The following is a 20,831-nucleotide window of genomic DNA, read 5'->3' as shown; positions in this document are numbered from 1 at the left end:
TTGTCATGACACCAAATACATTAGTATGAATTTAAGTATACCTGACTTTGAAAACTAGGCAAATATCTGTTGCTTAACCCTAATTGTCCTTGAGAAGATGGTGCTAAATTTGCCTTTCTGAACCACAACAGTTCATGGGTTAGAGGCACAGTCATAGTACTGTTAGAGAGGGAGTTCAGGATTTTGATCTGGTGAAAATGAAGGAACAGTGATATAGTTCCAAGTCACAATGTCTAGAACAGGAATTTGCAGGTGGAGGTGGTGCCATGCATTTGTTGCATATAGAGTCATAGAGGTGTACATGGAAACAGACCCTTCGATCCAACCTATCCATGTCAACCAGATATCCCAACCCAATCTAGTCCCACCTGCCAGCACCCGGCCATATCCCTCCGAACCCTTTCTATTCATATACCCATCCAAATGCCTCTTAAATGTTGCAATTGTACCAGCCTCCACTACATCCTCTAGCAGGTCATTCCATACACGTACCACCCTCTGCCTGAAAAGGTTGCCCCTTAGGTCTCTTTTATATCTTTCCCCTCTCACCCTAAACCTATGCCCTCTAGTTCTGGAATCCCCAACCCCAGTGAAAAGACTTTGCCTATTTACCCTATCCATACCCCTCATAATTTTGTTAACCTCTATAAGGTCACCCCTCAGCCTCCGATCCTCCAGGGAAAACAGCCCCAGCCTGTTCAGCCTCTCCCTATAGCTCAAATCCTCCAACCCTGGCAATATTCTTGTAAATCTTTTCTGAACCCTTTCAAGTTTCACAACATCTTCCCGATAGGAAGGAGACCAGAATTGCATGTAATATTCCAACAGTGGCCTAACCAATGTCCTGTACAGCTGCAACATGACTTCCCAACTCCTGTACTCAATACTCTGACCAATAAAGAAAAGCATACCAAACGCTGCCTTCACTATCCTACCTACCTGCGACTCCACTTTCAAGGAGCTATGAATCTGCACTCCAAGGTCTCTTTGTTCAGCAACACTCTCTAGGACCTTACCATTAAATGTATAAGTCCTGTTAAGATTTGCTTTTCCAAAATGCAGCACTTTGCATTTATCTGAATTAAACTCCATCTGCCACTTCTCAGCCCATTGGCCTATCTGGTCCAGATCCTATTGTAATCTGAGGTAACCCTCTTTGCTGTCCACTACACCTCCAATTTTGGTGTCATCTGCAAACTTACTAACTGTATCTCTTATGCTCACATCCAAATCATTTATATAAATGATAAGAAGTAAAGGAACCAGCACCCATCCTTGTGGTCACAGGCCTCCAGTCTGAAAAACAACCCTCCACCACCACCCTCTGACTCTATCTTTGAGCCAGTTCTGTATCCAAATGGCTAGTTCCCCCTGTATTCCATAAGATCTAACCAGCTAATCAGTCTCCCATGGGGAATCTTGTCGAACGCCTTACTGAAGTCGATATAGATCACATCTACCGCTCTGCCCTCATCAATCCTCATTGTTACTTCTTCAAAAAACTCAGTCAAGTTTGTGAGACATGATTTCCCATGCACAAAGCCATGTTGGCTATCCCTAATCAGTCCTTGCCTTTCCAAATACATGTACATCCTGTCCCTCAGGATTCCCTCCAACAACTTGCCCACTACCGAGGTCAGGCTCACCGGTCTATAGTTCCCTGGTTTGTCTTTAGCGAACTCTTTAAACAGTGGCACCACATTTGCCAATGACATTTGAGTTTGTACTGGTCACAAGTTTGGAAAAAGCTGTCAACGAATCCTATTGGAGTGAGTACAGTGCTTCTTGTAGATAGGGTCATAGAGTCCTACAGCATGGAGACAAATTGATCCATGCTGACCAAATGTCCATCCATGCTAACCCCATTTCCCTACACTGAGCCCATATCCTTCTAAAACTTTTCTATCCATGCGTTTGTCCAAATGCCTTTTAAATGTTGTTAATGTACCCATCTCAACCATTTCCACTGGCAGCTCATTCCATATATGTACCACCCTCTGTGTTTAAAAAAAGGTGCTACTCAGGTTCCCTTTTATTCTTTCTCCTCTAACCATAAACTAATGTCCTCTAGTCCTTGATTTCCTAACTCTGGGAAAAAGATTGAGTGCATTCACCCTATCCATGCCTCTCATGATCTTATACACTTCCATAAGATTCCCCCCTCAGTCTCCTACACTCTAAAGGAAAAAGTCCTTGCTTGTCCAACCTGTCCCTACAACTCAGACCGTTGAGTCCTGGCAACATCCTTGTAAATTTTATCTGCACTCTTTACATTTTAATAATAATCTTCCTGTAGCAAGGTGACCAAAGCTGAACACGATACTTAAAGTGCAGCCTCACCAGTGTCCTGTACAACTGCAATATAACTTCCCAACATCAATACTCAGTGCCCTGACTGATGAAGGCCAGTGTACCAAAGGCTTTCTTCATTGCCTTGTGTACCAGTGACTCCACTTTCATTTAACCGTGCCCCTAAACTCCAAGATCCCTCTGATCCACTACACGCCTTAAGGCCCTACCATTTAACATGAAACTCCTACCTTGATTTGATTTTCCAAAATGCAACATCTTGATCTTATCTATATTAAACTCCATTTGCCATTTCTCAGCCCACTTCCCCAGCTGATCAAGATCCTGCTGCCATTTCTGAGAACTTCCTCACTGTCCACGATATCTCCTATTTTAGTGTCATCTGCAAACTTACTAATCATGCCTTGTACATTCTCATCGAAATCATTGATATAGATAACAAACAGTAATGGACCCAGCAGGGACCCCTAAGACACTCCACTAATCACAGGCCTCCAGTCTGACAAGCATGCTTCCAATATTACCCTCTGCTTCCTACCATCAAGCCAATTGTGTATCCAATTTGCCAGCTTCCCCATGATTCCATGCTATCTCACCTTCCACACCAGCCTGCCATGTGGAACGTTATCAAAGGCCTTACTGAAATTCATATAGACTGTGTCAACCTTCCTGGTCTCTTCATCAGAGAACTCTTAACAAATTTGTGAGGCATGATCACCCACGCAGAGATAGTACACACGTCTGGCATTTGTAGTGAAGAGAATGAAGTTTGAAGGTGGTAGATTGAATACCAGCCATGTGAGATGCTTTGTCCTGTATCGTGTTGTGCTTCTTGACTGCTGTTGGAACTGCATTCATCCAGGAAAGTAGAGAGTATTCCATTACATTCCTCACTTGTGCCTTATACACTGTCTCCCCAGCTCTTATCTACAATCGGTGAGTTCCTTGCAGCAGAATTCCCAGCCTGCTCTCTCAGAGCCACAGTATTTATATGATTGGTTGAGCCAGTTTCTGACCAGTGGTAACACCAGAATGTTGGCAGCAGGGGATTCAATGATGGGAATGCCATTTAACTTCAAGAGCAGTCATTGGATCCTCCTTTGTAGAATAAGTCATTGTCAGGCACTTTTGTGGCTCTTAATTACTTGGGCCTCCCTCTCTGACAGCACTATAGGTGTACCTACACCACATGAATTATTGTGGTTCAAATCAGCAGGTCAACACCATCTTTTCCAGAGCAATTCGAGGGGGGCAATAAGTGCTCACATTGCCAGCAATGGCTGCTTTCTGTGAATGAATAAAAAAAAATTAGGATTCCTGCAGTTCCTATGTGCTACCAGATCAACCTTTATTGGCAACCTGTTGAATGGGGTTTGAGCTGTTTAATTGCAAGTTTCAGTTAACAGGGGAGACAATGGCCAAGTGGTATTATCGCTGGTCCTCTATAACATTCTGGTGACCTGAGTTTGAATCCCGCCATGGCAGAAGGTGGAATTCGAACTCAATAAAAAATAGTCTAGAATTAAAAGACTACTGATGACCACAAATCCATTGTCAATTTGTCAGAAAAAAAAACATCTGGTTCACTAATGTTCTTTCAGGAAGGAAACTGCTATTCTTACCTGGTCTGGCCTACACACGACCACAGACCCACAGCAATGTGGTTGTCTCTTAACTGCCCTGGGCAATTAGGGATAACCAATAATGCTGGTCTAGCAAGTGATAACCTCATCCCATGAATGAATAGAAAGTAAAGCCATGCTGGCCAGACAGCTTGTTTGCACTATAGAGTGATGCCCACAGAGTGGGTTCAAATCTAACACCCGCTGAGGTTACAATGAAGGTCTCTCTTCCTCACCTTTTACTTTTGTCTGAGGCTTGGTCATCCTCAATTTAAACCAGTTGTCTCTGCCTGATGAGTGAGAAGCCATATGTCCAGCAGGATTATGGTGACTTTATCTTTACCTAGTTGCCTGCTCGCTATGCAGCTTCAGTGCTGACATAGCGCATGGTAGTGGCTATCCTGATTAAATTATCACTCGCTATATGTTACACAAATGAAACAGCCTTTGGCTGTGCTTGTGCACAGGTATCCCGTCTGCCTTAGAAGCACGAGGTGTCTCGTGCATTGAGCAAAATGTGAAGCTAGCCAACTTGGAATGCCATTGTGCAGTAAACTCACAAGTTGTACATTCCATTAGCATAATGCTTCCTCCTAGCCAGAAGGATCACACAAAAGAATTAAATGAGTTTCAGTATCATTATAATGCCAGGTATGTATCACAACAATTGTCAGACTGTATTAAAAGTTTCCTTATAACTATCCACAACATTTAACAGTCTGCATTTGGCCAATAACCGCCACCTCCCACAGATCAAGCTCTTTGTGGAATTGTGAGAGCCAGGGGTCTCTATAATATTCTTTGGCTTGGTCTTGGTATTTAATTAGTCTGGTGATGTAAGAAAAGTATAATTCTGTTAAGAAACTCTTACTGTGATTTACAAAGAAGTTGCCAGGATTGGAGGATTTGAGCTACAGGGTGAGTCTGAATAGGATGGGGCTTTTTTCCCTGGAGCGTTGGAGGCTGAGCAGTGACCTTCTAGAGGTTTATAAAATCATGAGGGCCGTGGATATGATAAATAGACAAAGTCTTTTCCCTGGAGTGGAATGCAGAACTAGAGGGCATAGGTTTACGGTGAGAGGGGAAGAATTTAAAAGGGACCTAAGGGACAATTTTTTCACACAGAGGATGGTGCCTCTATGGAGTGAGCTGCCAGAGGAAATGATGGAGGCTGGTACAATTACAACATTTATAAGGCATCTGGATGGATATATGAATAGGAAGAGTTTAGAGGGAGATGGGCCAAGTGCTGGCAAATGGGACTACATTAAGTTAGAATTTCTCGTCGGCATGGACGAGTTGGACCAAAAGGTTTGTTTCCGTGCTGTACATCTCTGTGACTCTATGACCAACAGGCAGCAGTTCTGACAGTGGTCAACCAACCTGTGCTTGTAAATTTCAGCTCAGTGTCTGATGTCAGCAGTGAATCCACTATTGAAAAACATTTATGAAATAATCCAGTCTGTGCCTCAAGTTATTCTTGAAACCAATTTAAAATGGTCAGTTGGACTTGCATGATTTACTTGCACATGTTGGAAGCTACACAAAGGACTCTTCACATTGCCGGCAAAAGGAATTTTTCCTTATGTTGCACTTTGTTCGTTGAAGAAAGAATTATGGAGACTTCTTAATCCTGATGCATTGTCTATGCCAAACCCCTGCACATTCAGAGTCTATCTGCCTTGTTTGAATTTAATTAGCTTTCTAAGAATGATTGTTAACATTACTTGCTGCATCTTCAGAACAACATATTCTTACTCATTACCATCTTCTTCACATGCTGTACAAATTGATGTTCCCTTTCTAAATTTGGATTTTTGCACGTTGTCCTGATATGTGGAACGTGAAGGCTTCAGCGTTATATTTCCTTTGTTTAAATTTTGTTCTAGCAAACAATTATCTCGTGAAACAATTCTCTTCAAAGGCTGCCTCAGGAGCACTTGAAGAAGTATGTCTGGAGAGTTGTGAAAATGGGGCAGGAGAGGACCGGTGCTCTCACCTTTCTGAATGAGCCAGTTGAGACCAGCCTAGTTACTGAAGTGTGCATTACTTTCTGAATTCAGATCTTCTGTTCAAGAATCAACATTTTAATTGAAAACTCTAGAAATGCATCAAAAAGTTGAGACTTTTAAGCTTATGAAGATGAAGAATAGAATATGTTTTCAGTTTTTGCATCCAATGCCAGATTCTTTCACAATCGTCATTGCAAATGAATATGTCCAGTCTGGACATTGCTACAGGGCTATGAATCTACTGAATTCAGTTACAGTATTTCTTATCCAATAACTTAAATTAAGCAAATTAAATGACATTAGAAAGTAGATGTGTATTACTAATTAAGACTGAATCCTCAAATAATCCGATCTGTCTATTTTTACAAGCAACTTTGGTGCCTTTGTTGTAACAAATTATGCCAAATTTTAAGCACTTTTGTACTATGAACTTGAAACCAAAACCCAGATCAGTTCAGAATTTTACTGCGGCTGATAAGAAGTTTTCACTTGAAAACAACAATGCTGAAGATCACAGTGGGTCAGATAGCATCCATGGAGAAAAAGCAAGCTCATGTTTCGAATCTAGATGACTCTTCATCAACAGTATTCACATGTTGGATTTGGAATCGATGTGGATCCAGACCCTAGCTGAATAGAAAGTGTAGTAAAAACAGTTATTTGATTTGAAGAGCGAAATTATTTTTTTTTGTACAGATGTATAATAGTAAATTATCTATGTGGTAACGTCCCCATGTTATTCTGGTTGAATTTATCCACAACAGTTTAACTAGATTAGATTAGACTTACAGAAGATAAAATCATTGACATAGTAAGAGGTTGCAATTCTTTACTGGCATGGCCAGCATTGCACCCTACTTGTAGAAATATGACAATGATTGATTTATTTATTTGAGATTCTTAATTAGGATGCTGACAACTCTGTTTATTCTCTTTACAATTGACTCTCTTCTCTGTTCTTTCTCCCTTCAATTTTTTGAAGTTGCATTTGAGTCTTGCTTTATGCTTTGCTCTTTGGTGCTTTAAACGAGTGTCTGGTTTGTAATTCTGCCAGGTGATTGTGAATTGTTTGTAATGAAAATTTAACATGTCCCAATGCTGGCACATAATTACCCCTATATGTAACTAGCTAATGGGACTGGGGAGTTTGGTTGAGTTCTATTTTGATTTTCTTTTCTAAATTGAAACTGTCAGTACTGTGCCTTCCCCCCGACAACTCCAACAGCACAGCAGAACCCTCTCAGTTTGTATAACACTTTGCTGCACTGTGCAATGGCATTTTCTGATTGTGAGTGGGAACCCCAATCATCTTTAAGGCAAAATTTACAATCACAATACAGTTGAAAATGTGTTGCTGGTTAAAGCACAGCAGGTTAGGCAGCATCCAAGGAATAGGAAATTCGACGTTTCGGGCATAAGCCCTTCATTCCTGATGAAGGGCTTATGCCCGAAATGTCGAATTTCCTATTCCTTGGATGCTGCCTAACCTGCTGTGCTTTCACCAGCAACACATTTTCAGCTGTGATCTCCAGCATCTGCAGACCTCATTTTTTACCCAATCACAATACAGTACCAGAGTTAATATGAATTTGATAGAGGCAACATAAATGATGTTGCTTTAGATTTATTTTAGTTCAGTGCTGTTGTCGTACAAACATAGTTCTTCACTTGCAGCATATGTTTTGTTAGGAGTGGATGTTACATCTATAAGATGTAGATTGTGTAAAATATCACACTTAAATTTTGCTGTTCAGAAGGCACCACCCCCAAAGGACACAGTTTCCTTCAGCGATTCACTTGATCCTTGGTTGTGAGATCTGCTTGTACAAGAACTGACCTTCCCAGTTGGTCAGATTTCGTATTTATCCAAATTACATTAATCTGCACTTATGTTGCAGAAGGGCCCTCGATAATTTTCTAATCCCTGCCAATCTGTCAGTCAACAGGACAATCATTTCCATTGTACTTCGTTACTCCCCTGCATAGTGTTCGACACGCCTTTGGGTTTCAGTTTAAGAATCCTATTGTACACACCAATAGCTCGTTAGTAGGATCAGCATGTTTAAGCCATTTCTTTTATAACAATAGCTGTCAGGTTATTTTAGAGTGATAGGCTAAATGAATGAGTGCTGAGTAAATGGAGTACTGGGTTAACTTGTTTTCTGGTTGACTGACAGGGCAAATGGCTATTTTGTTTCATGAATTCACAGGGTTTCTTTTTCCTCTTGTTGTAGGGAAATTATAACTACAGTTTGTCACTACTTAAGGTGCTGTATCTTTGTCACATCTGCTTTCGAATCTTGTGTGTTGTATTTCTCACTTCCGGTGAAATCTGAAGGACAATAAATACTCCTTCATCAGCAATGCTTTTAAGCTTAATGCCACTTTTTTTTTTGAAATAGAGGATGACCATTTCAAAAATCAAATTTGAACCGAGAACTCTGGTATTCTGGTTTTCTTTGTTCATTCTATGTTAATTCCTTTATGTTTTCTCAGAAAGCACTCGGAGTCCCTATATATAGAATCATAGTGTGGTTACAACACAGGGGAGCCATTTGACTCCCCATTGTATTCATTCAGTTCTCTGGAAGAACTGTCCAGCTAGTCTTGCTCCTCAGGTTTTACTCACAATCCTGCAATTGTTTCCCTTTTTAGTGCCTATCCAGTTGCCATTCGAAAGCCATGATTACACCTTCCTCCACCAGGCTCTTGGGAGTACAAGGTAAAAACAATGACTGCAGATGCTGGAAACCAGATTCTGGATTAGTGGTGGTGGAAGAGCACAGCAGTTCATGCAGCATCCGAGGAGCAGTAAAATCGATGTTGTATTCCTGATGAAGGGCTTTTGCCTGAAACGTCGATTTACTGCTCCTCAGATGCTGCCAGAACTGCTGTGCTCTTCCAGCACCACTAATCCAGAATCTTGGGTAGTACACTCTAGATTCTAATTCACTACATAGAAAAGATTTTCCTAATGTTCCCTCTGGTCACCTTAAATAGGTGTCTCCTTGTTCTCTATGTTTCTATCAGTGGGAATGTTTTCTTGCCAACTACTTTGTCTGATCCTCCCATGGCTTTGAGCACCTCTTCTGTCAACCTGCTCCAAGAGCAGAACTGACAGCACTGTAAAATAATGTGTAATACCCCACGAGCTGTTGATTATTTTCGAACTGTAAAAAGGCTGGTTATGCTGATGACTCAGTTGCAAACCGGGTAAGATAAGCCAGAAAGGTGCTAGGTTTCAAGTTAGCTTTTCTCAATTGAAGAGCCAGAATTGACTTTCATGCTTCTGGATTTCTGGGGTAGGGAAATCAGTCAGATTTCTGTCTATGATATTCCTGCTCGAAAAGTGAATGTGTTGCATAAGCAGCTGACCAAGCATGGCTGTGATGCCTTTCATAGCCAAATAGTTTGGCTAATCATTTAATTAAAGAATGCCGATTTGAGGAGGTGTGAATAATATCAAGTACCTGTGGACTTGCACATTGAGAGGAGAAGAGAGGAAGATCTTAGAAGGAAACCTTGTTTTCCTTCTGATCAAATCTTGATGCTTGATTGATCCAACAATTCAGCTCATGGTTAGTCCACATCCATTCCCAGAAAATATGTTTTAATGAATTTCTTTACTGATTGTAATGTGTGAAATTTCTCAGCACAGTCATTCCTCAACTGCATTAAATGAATATGTTAAATTTATTTTAATCTGTTTCTGTGGCTTTAAGAGGGCTGTATTGCTACAAATGAACCCATCTATTATAAATAAATGCTATTGTTCGTTGAACCAACATTAATCTCCTTTTAATCATATTTCTTAAAATTTGACTGGATAATTAATCACTGCAATCACTGATGGATTAATGTACTTACCAAATAATCAATAAGCACAAGCACAGCAAATTCATCAAAACTAAATGTAAAATATATCACAAGGATTATACAAATTGGTAAGGAAGCAACAATTTCTAAATTAGGTCTTTTTAAAAATGTTGTGATAATTCAAATTAATACACAATGATTGGCAGCAAACAAACTCAACTTCTTTAATATTTCTTTTATCCCATGGAAAAACCTGGATCTCGAATATTATAAGTTCAGTCAGAGTGTAGCCTACAAAAATTGTAGCTGAAAAGAAATACAGTGTAAATTATGGTTATTCATATATTCCACTAGCACTACATTTCAAAAAAAAATCCTCGTTATTCCCTGTAGTTTAATGAGATACATTTGGTGACATGGTAATAAGACACACTTTTTTTTATTTCAAAAATATACTTTATTCATAAAATACTTTGATGATCTATACAAGTGGACATGCTATACATATGTAAACATTCCATTTCTTTGCATACCGAAAGAGAGTAATCGTTCCTATTTACAGGTCTGTACAACTATATTTTTTTGCTGAGGCGTCAGCAGAGCCCAAATGACTGCGTGAGCCCCCTGTTCTTCTTTAGGCAGGCAGATGTTACATGGTGGTCTTTCCCCATCGCGCCCTGGCGGCAATTGCCCCAAGCTTCTGCGCGTCCCTCAACACGTAGTCCTTCACCTTAGAATGTGCCAGTCTGCAACACTCAGTCGGGGTCAACTCCTTCAGCTGGAAGATCAACAGATTTCGGACTGCCCAGAGATAGTCCTTCACCGAGTTGATGATCTTCCAGGCACAGTTGATGTTCGTCTCGGCGTGCGTCCTAGGGAACAGGCTGTAGAGCACGGAGTCCCGCGTCACGGCGCAGCTCAGGACGAACCTCGACAAACACCACTGCATTCCTCTCCAGCCTTCTTCTGCGTAGGCACATTCCAGAAGGAGGTGTGTGACAGTCTCTTTTCCCCCCCGCAGCCGCTTTGAGGGCAGCGTGCGGTGCGGCTGAGAGTCCGGGTGTGCATAAAGGATCTCACACATACCAGAAGATTTTTGGTTCAGTCCTCTTTGCTAAGTTTGATATCAGGTACCCAGTGTCCCTTCCTGCCTCAGACTCTGCTGTTACACACGCTGTGATTAAATATGAATATTCAGTTGTTGTCTCTCAGCTCACCTGAATGATACATATATTAGTGAGGGCTATATTGGACTCATGGATTACACACAAGTGACAAGTGAAACCTTCAAAAGAGCAAATGAACTACTGAGGGAAGGTGGAAACACCAGTTCATCCTTTACTAAAGGAAATCTTCCTTTTATGAAATTACCAATTGTATTGTAGCCATATTTGCTGATCATAGGCTGGAAAGCAAGCTTGCAAAGGATGTGAATAAGTTCAGTCATTGTGTTCCGTCTGCCACCTTTTCTCCAATTTGCAAAAATATGAGGTTATCTACTGTGGCAAGAAGAAAAGCAGTTTGTTATTTAACGAAATTTTGCTGTAACTATACAGTTGAGACCGAGGTACAATGTACAGTTTGGTTCATTTTTTTTCAAGGTAAGATGTATTTGCATTGGAAGCAGTTCACCAGAAGTTCACAGTTTGGAATGAAAGGTTTGTCTTATGAGAAAAAGTCAAGCAGATTGAGCCTATGCTCATTTGGAGGTCAAATAAATGAGAGTTGAACATCTCATTACAAGATTCTGAGGGGATTTAACTGGGCAGATGCCAAGAGGATGTATGGGGAAATCTAGAGTTCACTAACACAACCTAGGGGTCTCCTATTTAAGATAGAGGTAAGGAATCACTTCTTAGACTTTGATTAGTCTTTGGAATTCTCATCCACCGAGAGCAGTGGAGGCACGGCCACTGAATATCCTCATGGCTGATTCTGAATTTTCTCATGAAACAGTTAAGAGTTATGGGTGACAGGAAAGTGGAGTTAAGGCCATAATCAATCAGCCACAATCTTATTGAAAGATGACAGACTGGCTCGTTGGGCCAAATGGCCTACTCTTCTTACTCATGATCAGGCTAAGCAGTTGTCTTATATCCACACAATTAATGGGAATACTTTCAGAATGCAAATCATAATTCTCAGTCAATTCTTTGAAATGTTCCAATACTCTCACTGAAAATCACAAATGCATTTCCTGATGTTGGCAGAGCACAGTAGTGCAGGATTTTTTTTTACAGCAAACAATTGTCTATGTTTTAATGTTAACCTCTGCCCCATCATACCACAAGTATTATTGTTGTAAAGACATAAACCAATGCTGTTCTTTAGGTGGGGCATAACATAGTTTATTTTGCGCAGGTAAAATTGACCAATAAGATATATTCCAAGATATTGTGCACAATTACCATTTAAACTGAATATATTTTAGATTAAGTATACAGTTAAATTCTATCACAGTGTTGCTTATAAAATGTAACAGCAAATGGATATCGGGGAGAAAGGCTGCATATACAATTGTATCTTCAAGCGATCTATTAAAGATGTGAAAATGTTAAATTTACCTTGGAGCAATCATGTGACACCAGCAACATTTAATGTATAAAAGGAACCAGTACTTGGCAAGTGTACTTTTCATGTAAATCATATTTTACAAAATAGAAGGTTGTAAATCATTATTTGAATTTAGGTTGACAAATGTCAGTATAAAGGTTAAGAATTTTCAACAAAGAATTAATTATAATCCTATAGTAGGAAGGTTTGAACACTTTCAGAACAAGAATATTTATAGAATTTATAGGTTTTTTAAATCTGAAATTTCAAGTAAGGACAGTCTAATATCATCAGTTGTAACTATACCTCCATTGTGTATTTCTTTTGAAATAAAACTTTCCCAAATGCATTTACTAATCTGTTTACTGTATAATTATGTAATAATTCAGGTTAGTCTGTGAAAAATTCTCTGGTAGGCTCTTTGGGTGTTCATTATTAATTTACAAATTATGACAGGGTTGTACTAGATAGTGACAATTCAGGCGGTTTGATTGATTTTTATTCCACCACCCCCCCTTGAAAATATAAGCCTGAAACCTCTTAGCATGCTCACGTTAATTTTGTGCTTCTTTTGCCCCTGCAAAATCACTTAATGGATTTGGAGGTGTCTCTGGAGGATACAAGGAGGTAGGAATTTGAAACCTTTTCAGAGCTTGTTTTAGGCAGTCAGGCAAGCTTGGTTTATGGACTGTGTTAAATATGGATGATTGTTAAAATTGTTAATCTTATTAAATTTTTAAATAAAATGAATAAACTTTCATTTGAAATTTTTGCTGAGTTTACCTCCTTTGACTGAAGTTGGAGTGGAATAACTAGGGCATTTAATTAATGAATTTGGGGAGGCCCATGGGAGTATTCAGAAAATGATAACTTCAAAAGCAGCAAGGGAATATCAAGACTCCAGGGCAAAGTGTGCTGTGGGCAAAAATAAGCAGTGTGAGTTTAAGAAAGCTCATAGGGAATTAGGGACTAAGATGATGTCAGAGAAAATTAGAAAAAAGTTGAAGGCACTATATTTGTGCAATGCCTTTGCAGTAAATTAAATAAATTAATAGTGCAGAGAGAAATAAATAGGTTTGATTGAATATCTATTGTTTGCCTTTTCAAAGATAGAAGTAAAATGTAAGGGGAGGAAAAGTAGCTCTGATAATAAAAATGGAGTCAAGAAAAATATCTTAGTTCAAGAAATAACAGAGTTTGGGTGGAGCTCTGAAACAGTAAAGTGCACAAAGCATTGATGTGAGTTGGTTATAAGCCTCTGAACAGTAAATGTAGCACTGAGTATAAGTGATGAAATTAAAGCTGCACGTAGTGAGAATAATACAGGTATCATGGAGGATTGAAGTTTCATATAGACTGAGTGAACCAAATTTGCAGTAATAATGTGGGCGGCTAATTGATGGAATGTATGCAAGATCGTTTTCTAATTCAGTATATCAATGAACCAAATTGGAAACAGGCTATTTTGAATCCAGTATTGTGAAATGAGAAAGATTAATTGACCTTGTAATAAAGGGGTCTCTGGGGAAGAATAACCATTGTATGATAGAATTTTGTTTCGGGTTGAAAGTGATTTAGTTATATCTGATGATAGGGTCTGAAATCTAAACAAAGCAAACTGCAAAGATATGTGGGGTGACCGAGCTAAGTTAGATTCGCTAACAAGCAATGGCTGGCTTTTATAACATTAGTAATAATTCCTTAAAGACAAAAAGTGGTCCAAAAGGAGTTAAAGATTATTTTGGGTCAAAGGGCAAGATTTATAATGTTGCCAGAAAAGAGTAGTAATCCTGAGGATTGGGATGATTTTAGAATTTAACAAGAGAGGACCAAGAAACTAGTACAGGAAGAAAGAAAAAGACAATGGGCCATAATATTCCTTCCCAGATGGGTAGCTCAAGTTGGGAAATTTCTCAACTCTGTTTCCCCATCTCAGTAAAAGTGCCCTGAAAAATGTAACATGTTTCAGTGGACGAGTGCTGTGTAGAATCTGATTCACTAATCCAGAATGTTGAAAATCAGTGGAGAGAGCAAGTGTCAAGGCCGCTGATTAGAAGGTTTTCTGTGAACTCATCCCTTTTCTTTAGGGTGTCATCTAGTCTTCCATCATTCAGCCCTCTCAACTTTCATCCATCCCCATGACCCTCATGCCCTCAGAGCCAACTCATAGCAGCACCTCATCCACCTCAGACCCTCATACTTTACATGTCAAACCATTCTCCTCATCTATTTCTCCATATTTTCCAAGCCACCCACGCCAACTCATGCCTCACTTATGTCAGTATCTTCTCATATCTTCTGTCTGAACTCTTGCAGCTCCTCATACCATCTATGCCCTCCATAAACTCGTCCAGTGTCCACCATGAGCAGATCTCAGGAGCAACGTGGAGATGAAAACGCAACAAAACTTTTCAGCTATCTAATACAGCTCTCAATAAAACACACTTGTTAGTGAAAGATACCTCCTGCTCATTAAGCCATTCAGAACTTGGAAATAATTAATCCCTTGGAAAAACAAATTACTATATAAAGCACTCAAAGATAGCTACTCTTTGTATAAATACTGTTGGAAATGAGATGGGAATTCTGCTTTGTGGTCCAGCTTGCATTGTTCAAGATAAGACTCACAAAACTTGAGTCAAATGAAAGTAGCCAACTGAAAGTGCATTATGCCATTTCGAAGCTGCCACAACCCAAGCAAAACAAGTAAAGAGGAGGAACGGAGGGTGGTTATTCAACTTTGGGACCTCATTCCCACTGGCCACTAGTTTGACCAATACACAATCTAATACACACACACATTGGTTTTGGGACAACTAATATTGTTAACTACTTCAATTCTGTATTTCATTGAGTTTGAGATTTTCAGCGAGGCTGGTAGGTTTCAAGAGTTTATGTCAGGAATCAAGTCAGGTGGGTTTGTGAACCAAAAAGGCAGCCTCTCTGGAATCAGGAACCTTTTGATGCAATTTTATAAGGTGTTAACAACTTTACAGATCATAATTAGATGCTTTATGAAAATTTAAATATGTTTGTAATGCAGTGTTTGATGATGGGGCTTGGTTCTTAGGTAAGTGGCCATTAAATTGACTAGCACTGTGAAAGCATGCAGATACATATCTCCAAAATGCATGTTTGCATTAAACAGAATCAGATTTTAGTGTCAGTTTGACTCTGATTTAATCCATCTGTTGATCTATCATTTTTTTATCTACCATTTGAACCTTTGAATTAGCAAAGTGGATGACTGACTTATTTAATTAACAGTACAACATCAATATAGCCCTAAAGCAGTAGAATGGATCTGCTTCACTACCTCAGGTTTGATTATGTTCAGCACTGAGCTTTTCTGAACATAACTGCACATCGGAGTCTCATTATTAAGCTTTTCCTAAACGCCAAACCATATTGATGGATATTAATAGGTTAAGTGAGTGGGCAGACATCTAGCATGAATAATTTAAAAAGAAACGTGTCGCCTAAATTGCAGAGGGAAATGCAGAGGGATCTGGATGTCTCAGTGCATCAATATCAAATGGCTAGTGTACAGGTTCAGCAAGTAACTAGAAAAGCTAATAGAATCAAATTGTGAAGGGGATTGAACACAAAAGAGGGAGATTATGCTTCAACTATACATGACATTGGTGAGACCAATCTGGAGTATTATGTACAGTATTGGTGTCCTTATTTAAGGAAGTATCGAAATATATTTGCAGCAGTTCAGTGAAGGTTTACGAGGCTAATACTGGAATGGGCATTTTGTCTTCTGAGGTAAAAACAATGACTGCAGATGCTGGAAACCAGATTCTGGAATAGAGTGGTGCTGGAAAAGCACAGCAGTTCAGGCAGCATCCATGGAGCAGGAAAATCGACATTTCGGGCAAAAGCCCTTCATCAGGAATACCTGAAGGGCTTTTGCCTGAAACATCGATTTTCCTGCTCCTCAGATGCTGCCTGAACTGCTGTGCTTTTCCAGCACCACTCTATTCTGTTTTGTCTTCTGAAGCAAGGTTAGACAGACTCAGCTTGTATCCACTGGACCTTAAAAGAACAAGTGGTAATTTGATAGAAATATATATGTCCTCAGGGATCCTGATACCTTAAGAAAATGTATGTGGAAAGGATGTTTTCTTTTGTGAGAGTTTCTAGAACTGAAGTTCAGTTTAAAAATGAGGAATTGCCAATTTAAGACAGAGATGAGCACAATGTATTTTTCAGAGTGGCATGCATCTTCAAAACACTGATTTTCAAACGGCAGAGAAGGACAAGTCTTCCTATGCTTTTAAGGCAGAGGTAGATCAACTTGCAATAAGCAAGAACATGAAAGGTTATGTGGAGTAATCAGCCATGACCTTTGTCAGTGGTGGATATATTCCTGATGAAGGGCTTATGCTCGAAACGTCGAATTCTCTATTCCTGAGATGCTGCCTGGCCTGCTGTGCTTTGACCAGCAACACATTTGCAGCTGTGATCTCCAGCATCTGCAGACCTCATTTTTCACTCGAAGATTTTAACCTACTGCGAATCCTCTTACAAGGATGCCTTCCTTGAAGAAGCTCTCTTCCTCCCTCTACAAGGATTTCAGTGAGTCCCTCTCTCACTGCACCCCCCAGGTCATCTCCTCTGCACAGAAACTCTTCAGCCACGAAAAACTATTCCTGATGAAGGGCTTATGCTCGAAACGTCGAATTCTCTATTCCTGAGATGCTGCCTGGCCTGCTGTGCTTTGACCAACAACACATTTGCAGATATATCTGAGTGGCTGAGTGTCCAATTGCTGCTCCAGATCAATATGTTTGTAGCTAATGGCTTCGCCTCAGCAGGTACTGTTGATACAGCTGTCAAAGAATTTGCAAACTTTGCTTTCACAATTTTAAACTCATTAAGGGATGATGTTATTGCAGAGGGTTTGAATGGCTGTGTGTTTAACATTTATATGAACACTTAAGAGTTCTTAAACTTTTTGAAGATATTTTTAAGTGGCTGTTTGTTTACCATTACATTTTGAAGAGTATCTCATAGAGTTTGCGGTGTTTATAAAGGGCTTATGAATGGCTGAATTTCAGCTGTCTACAACGTATATTAATAAATCTAAGTAAGGGGACTGAGTGTGAGACATCCAAGTTTGCTGCTGTTAAAAGGTTAATGGGAAGGTAAATGGTAATGAGTAGTCTGACGTGCAGATGGATGTAGGCAGGTTGGGGAGAAGGGAAATGACCAAGAATACATCAGAATATAATGTGGCAAAGTCTGAAACATGTGCTTTGATAAGAAAAATAAGAGAAAAATGAAGGTAAGAGACGGGTAAGTTTTGCATTCAGAAGGACTTGGTAGATATTTTCAAATCAAACTGTTTGAATGTGTTATTACACACCAGGTGGGACTTGAACTCAGACTTCCTGGCTCAGATAGGGACATTACCACTTCACCACAGCTGCCAACCATGGCATCGTGCTTCAGTGTCTCCTTTAGTTCCCACCTCAGAACGTTTAGTCTTTCTTGGTTTCAGCAGAGATTTCTATTTTTACAGCCCTTTAGCCTCCATTAACTGTGTAATTCCTGAAGATTTCATCCTTGGTACTTTCTTCCTTCATTTTCTCTCCTTGTTCTACTATTGAAGCAACTTAGTCCACAGACTCCACTTCCGCTTCACATGGGTAGCAACTAGCCCCAATCCTCCCCCATGTCACTTGTTCTGTCCACATTCTCAGGGCTGCCGGCCTATTTTCCTGGCATTAGTTGGTTTTAGTGAGCCGTAGATTATTGTGCCTATCATGCATCATAAAGTTCCCTTTTATTAAGAGATGAGCTAATATCCACTGTGCTACTAAACTACTAAATGTGGAGAGACCTTGGCAAAGTTCTGGCTGCTCTAAACAGCCTTCACGGCAGGAAAGGTTTGTGGAAGAGGAATGTATTTGTTGTTCAAGATGGTATGAATCATGAATCCTTGGGGAAGCTACAAAACCATTCCCATCTCTGTTTACATGTTCATTTGAACAGTGACATTCTTAACTATAAGTCAAAAACAGCTCTGTTTCTGCAGAAAATAGATATTGAGTGAGTTTCAGAAGACATAATTTAACTGCTAACTTGGATGAGGTTTATAGCAGCTGATGATAGCTGTTTGGTATTCAGTTAGTCATTTGCAATACAGTTAGTCCTGTTTGTTCACTGAATTAAATTTGAGTTTACAAAGTGGGGGAAACGCAATAGTAGAAGGAAAATATGACCAGATTCTTCTGACTAAAATTTTTAAAAATAAAGAACAAGTGGTCATTTCTTGTTTGTATGGATTATTGCAATGCCAAAAAAAGGTTCCAAGTAAAACAAAAGTTCCAAGTGTTACCTCTGCCCAGGCTGAGTTCACCAATCCTTATTGCAGTGTCAGTAAGGATTGTTGTAATTGGTACAGTCTTCTCAGACTATAGTTCCTGCTCCTGATTGCCTTTCAGCCATTGTCTGGAAGGCAGTTGACGTGCCCTTCCATGTTATCCCACTCATCTCCCTGAAAGACCTCTCAGCAGTTTAAACTTGCATGAATTGAACAGCTACTTTGTCATGTTGCTGGATCCTTGATTCCTAATTCAAACCTTCAGATTTTTAACTGAAGAACAAAAGAGAAGAACAGCACAGGAACAGGCCCTTTGGCCCTCCAAGCCTGTGCCAATCAATATGCCCTGAATAAATTAAAAGACAAACCTTCTGCCCTTAGTCAGTCCATGTCTCTCTATTCCCTGTCTGTTCATGTAACCATCCAGATGCCTCTTAAATGTTGTCAACATGCCTACTTCCACCACCTCTTCTGGTAGTGCATTCCAGGCTCCTGCCACTGCATGAAAAACTTCCCTTGCAAATGTCTCTTAAACTTGTCCCCCTTACCTTGAACTTGTGCCCCCTTTATAATTGAAACTCCAACCCTGTAAAAAGCCTCTGACTATCCACCTTTTCCATGCCTCTCAAAACTTTGGAGATCTCTATCAGGTCTCCTCTCAGTCATCATCTTTCCAGTGAAAACAATCCTAATCTCTTTAACCTTTCCTTATAGCCAATGCCCTCAAGACCAGGTAACATCCTGGTGAACCTTCTCTACATTCTCTCCAAAGCTCCCATGTCTTTCTGGCAGTGTGGCGATCAAAACTATACACAATATCCAAATGCAGCCTAATAAGCGTTTTATATAACTGCAACATGGTTTGCCAATTCTTGTACTCCATGCCCTGATGAAGGCAGGCATATCATATGCCTTCTTAATCACCTTGGTCACCTGTGTTGCCACTTTTAAGGAACAATGAACCTGCATGTCCAGATCCGTCTCTATATTAATGTTCCTAAGGATTCTACCATTTATAGTATAATTCAACCTAAATTTGATCCTCCAAGATGCATCACCTCGCATTTGTCTGGATTAAAATTCATTTGCCAATTCTGTGCTCAAGTCACCAATCTATCTATCTATATTCTGTTGTATTCTTTCACAATTGTCACCCCTATCAGTGTCACTCTCACTTACATTAACACATCCTATAGAGACTTAAAAATAAAGCCCTGGGCTGGATTTCTACACTTCATACCATCAAACCAATATGAATATTTACTGTTATATTTGTAATTGAAGTATTGAATTTTAAGTTGGGCTGAATAAAGCAGTTGCCTTTTTTATTTTGTCTGCTTGTCCCTCAAGGAAATTGTCTGCAGTTGGTTTGTTATAACTTTGCTATTGCAGCAATGTGAAAAATGCAGTTTATCATTTGAGCACATTTAAGTTTAATTACTTTCTTATGCCAGTTAACAGGCTCTTGCTGAGTTTTTCTTGGCATTGCAAGCCATGACATGTCTCAGCATATATATTGCGGCTAATAGTATATGATAAATAGTGGACTACACTGTATAAAGTAGGTACTAGCTCAGTACTGAAAAGATTCATGTAGTCAAGTGATTAGGACCAAGGTGTTTAGTTATTTGATTATCGAGGTAGCCTTGAAATCTCTAGATGCTTGTTTAAGCAAACTAGTGAAAGCAATTGAAAGCACTGATAACATAGGCTCGAAAGGGTTACAGCTTGTGACCAATAAGTATGACCTATTGTCTTTAATTTGTTCTCTTGTGGTGGCATTAATAAATGTGTAAGGCATTAGCTCCTTTCAGGACCTTGCACTTTAGGATGTGTGTCTTTCTTTCTCAAGAGTCCCTTTAATGGAATTGGAGGTATCTCCAGGGCTCTCTGGGCCTCGGGATTGAAGGCCTTATTGGTTTGGTGTCCGCAGTGGTTCAAGGACAGGGTAGAAGTTAATGTGCATAGGCACGCTCCTGCTTGCTTCTTGATTGGCAAGGTTAACGTTAAGAGGTACAAAACAGGCTGGAGTTTCTTCTATGAGCTCCTCTGATTTGATTAGATCACTCTCCTCCCTGATCCTCTTAACACCGTCTGTGGCCCTGGGACAGTCAAGTAGTTTTCACACTAAATTTGAAAACATTGCGCAGACAATATCAGAGCCAGGGAAGGGGTTCAGACATT

At 39.8% G+C, this 20,831-nt stretch overlaps 1 protein-coding gene across 3 annotated transcripts in view; it reads left to right on the top strand.

The window, feature by feature from the left end:
* Positions 1-20,831, top strand: part of acbd6 (acyl-CoA binding domain containing 6) — a 189,408-nt gene that overhangs the window by 104,335 nt on the left and 64,242 nt on the right. Inside the window, exon 7 of one of the 3 annotated variants that reach the window (XM_060829670.1) lies at positions 8,600-8,666. The exons of the other annotated variants lie outside the window; for them this stretch is intronic. Within the exon in view, the coding sequence (XP_060685653.1) occupies positions 8,600-8,666 (67 nt within the window). The remainder of the gene's footprint in view (positions 1-8,599; positions 8,667-20,831) is intronic. 3 annotated transcript variants of the gene reach the window in all.

This window comes from Hemiscyllium ocellatum, chromosome 9 (assembly GCF_020745735.1).
Source record: "Hemiscyllium ocellatum isolate sHemOce1 chromosome 9, sHemOce1.pat.X.cur, whole genome shotgun sequence".
Taxonomy (NCBI): Eukaryota; Metazoa; Chordata; class Chondrichthyes; order Orectolobiformes; family Hemiscylliidae; genus Hemiscyllium; species Hemiscyllium ocellatum.
This window is presented reverse-complemented; position numbering and strand designations above follow the sequence as displayed.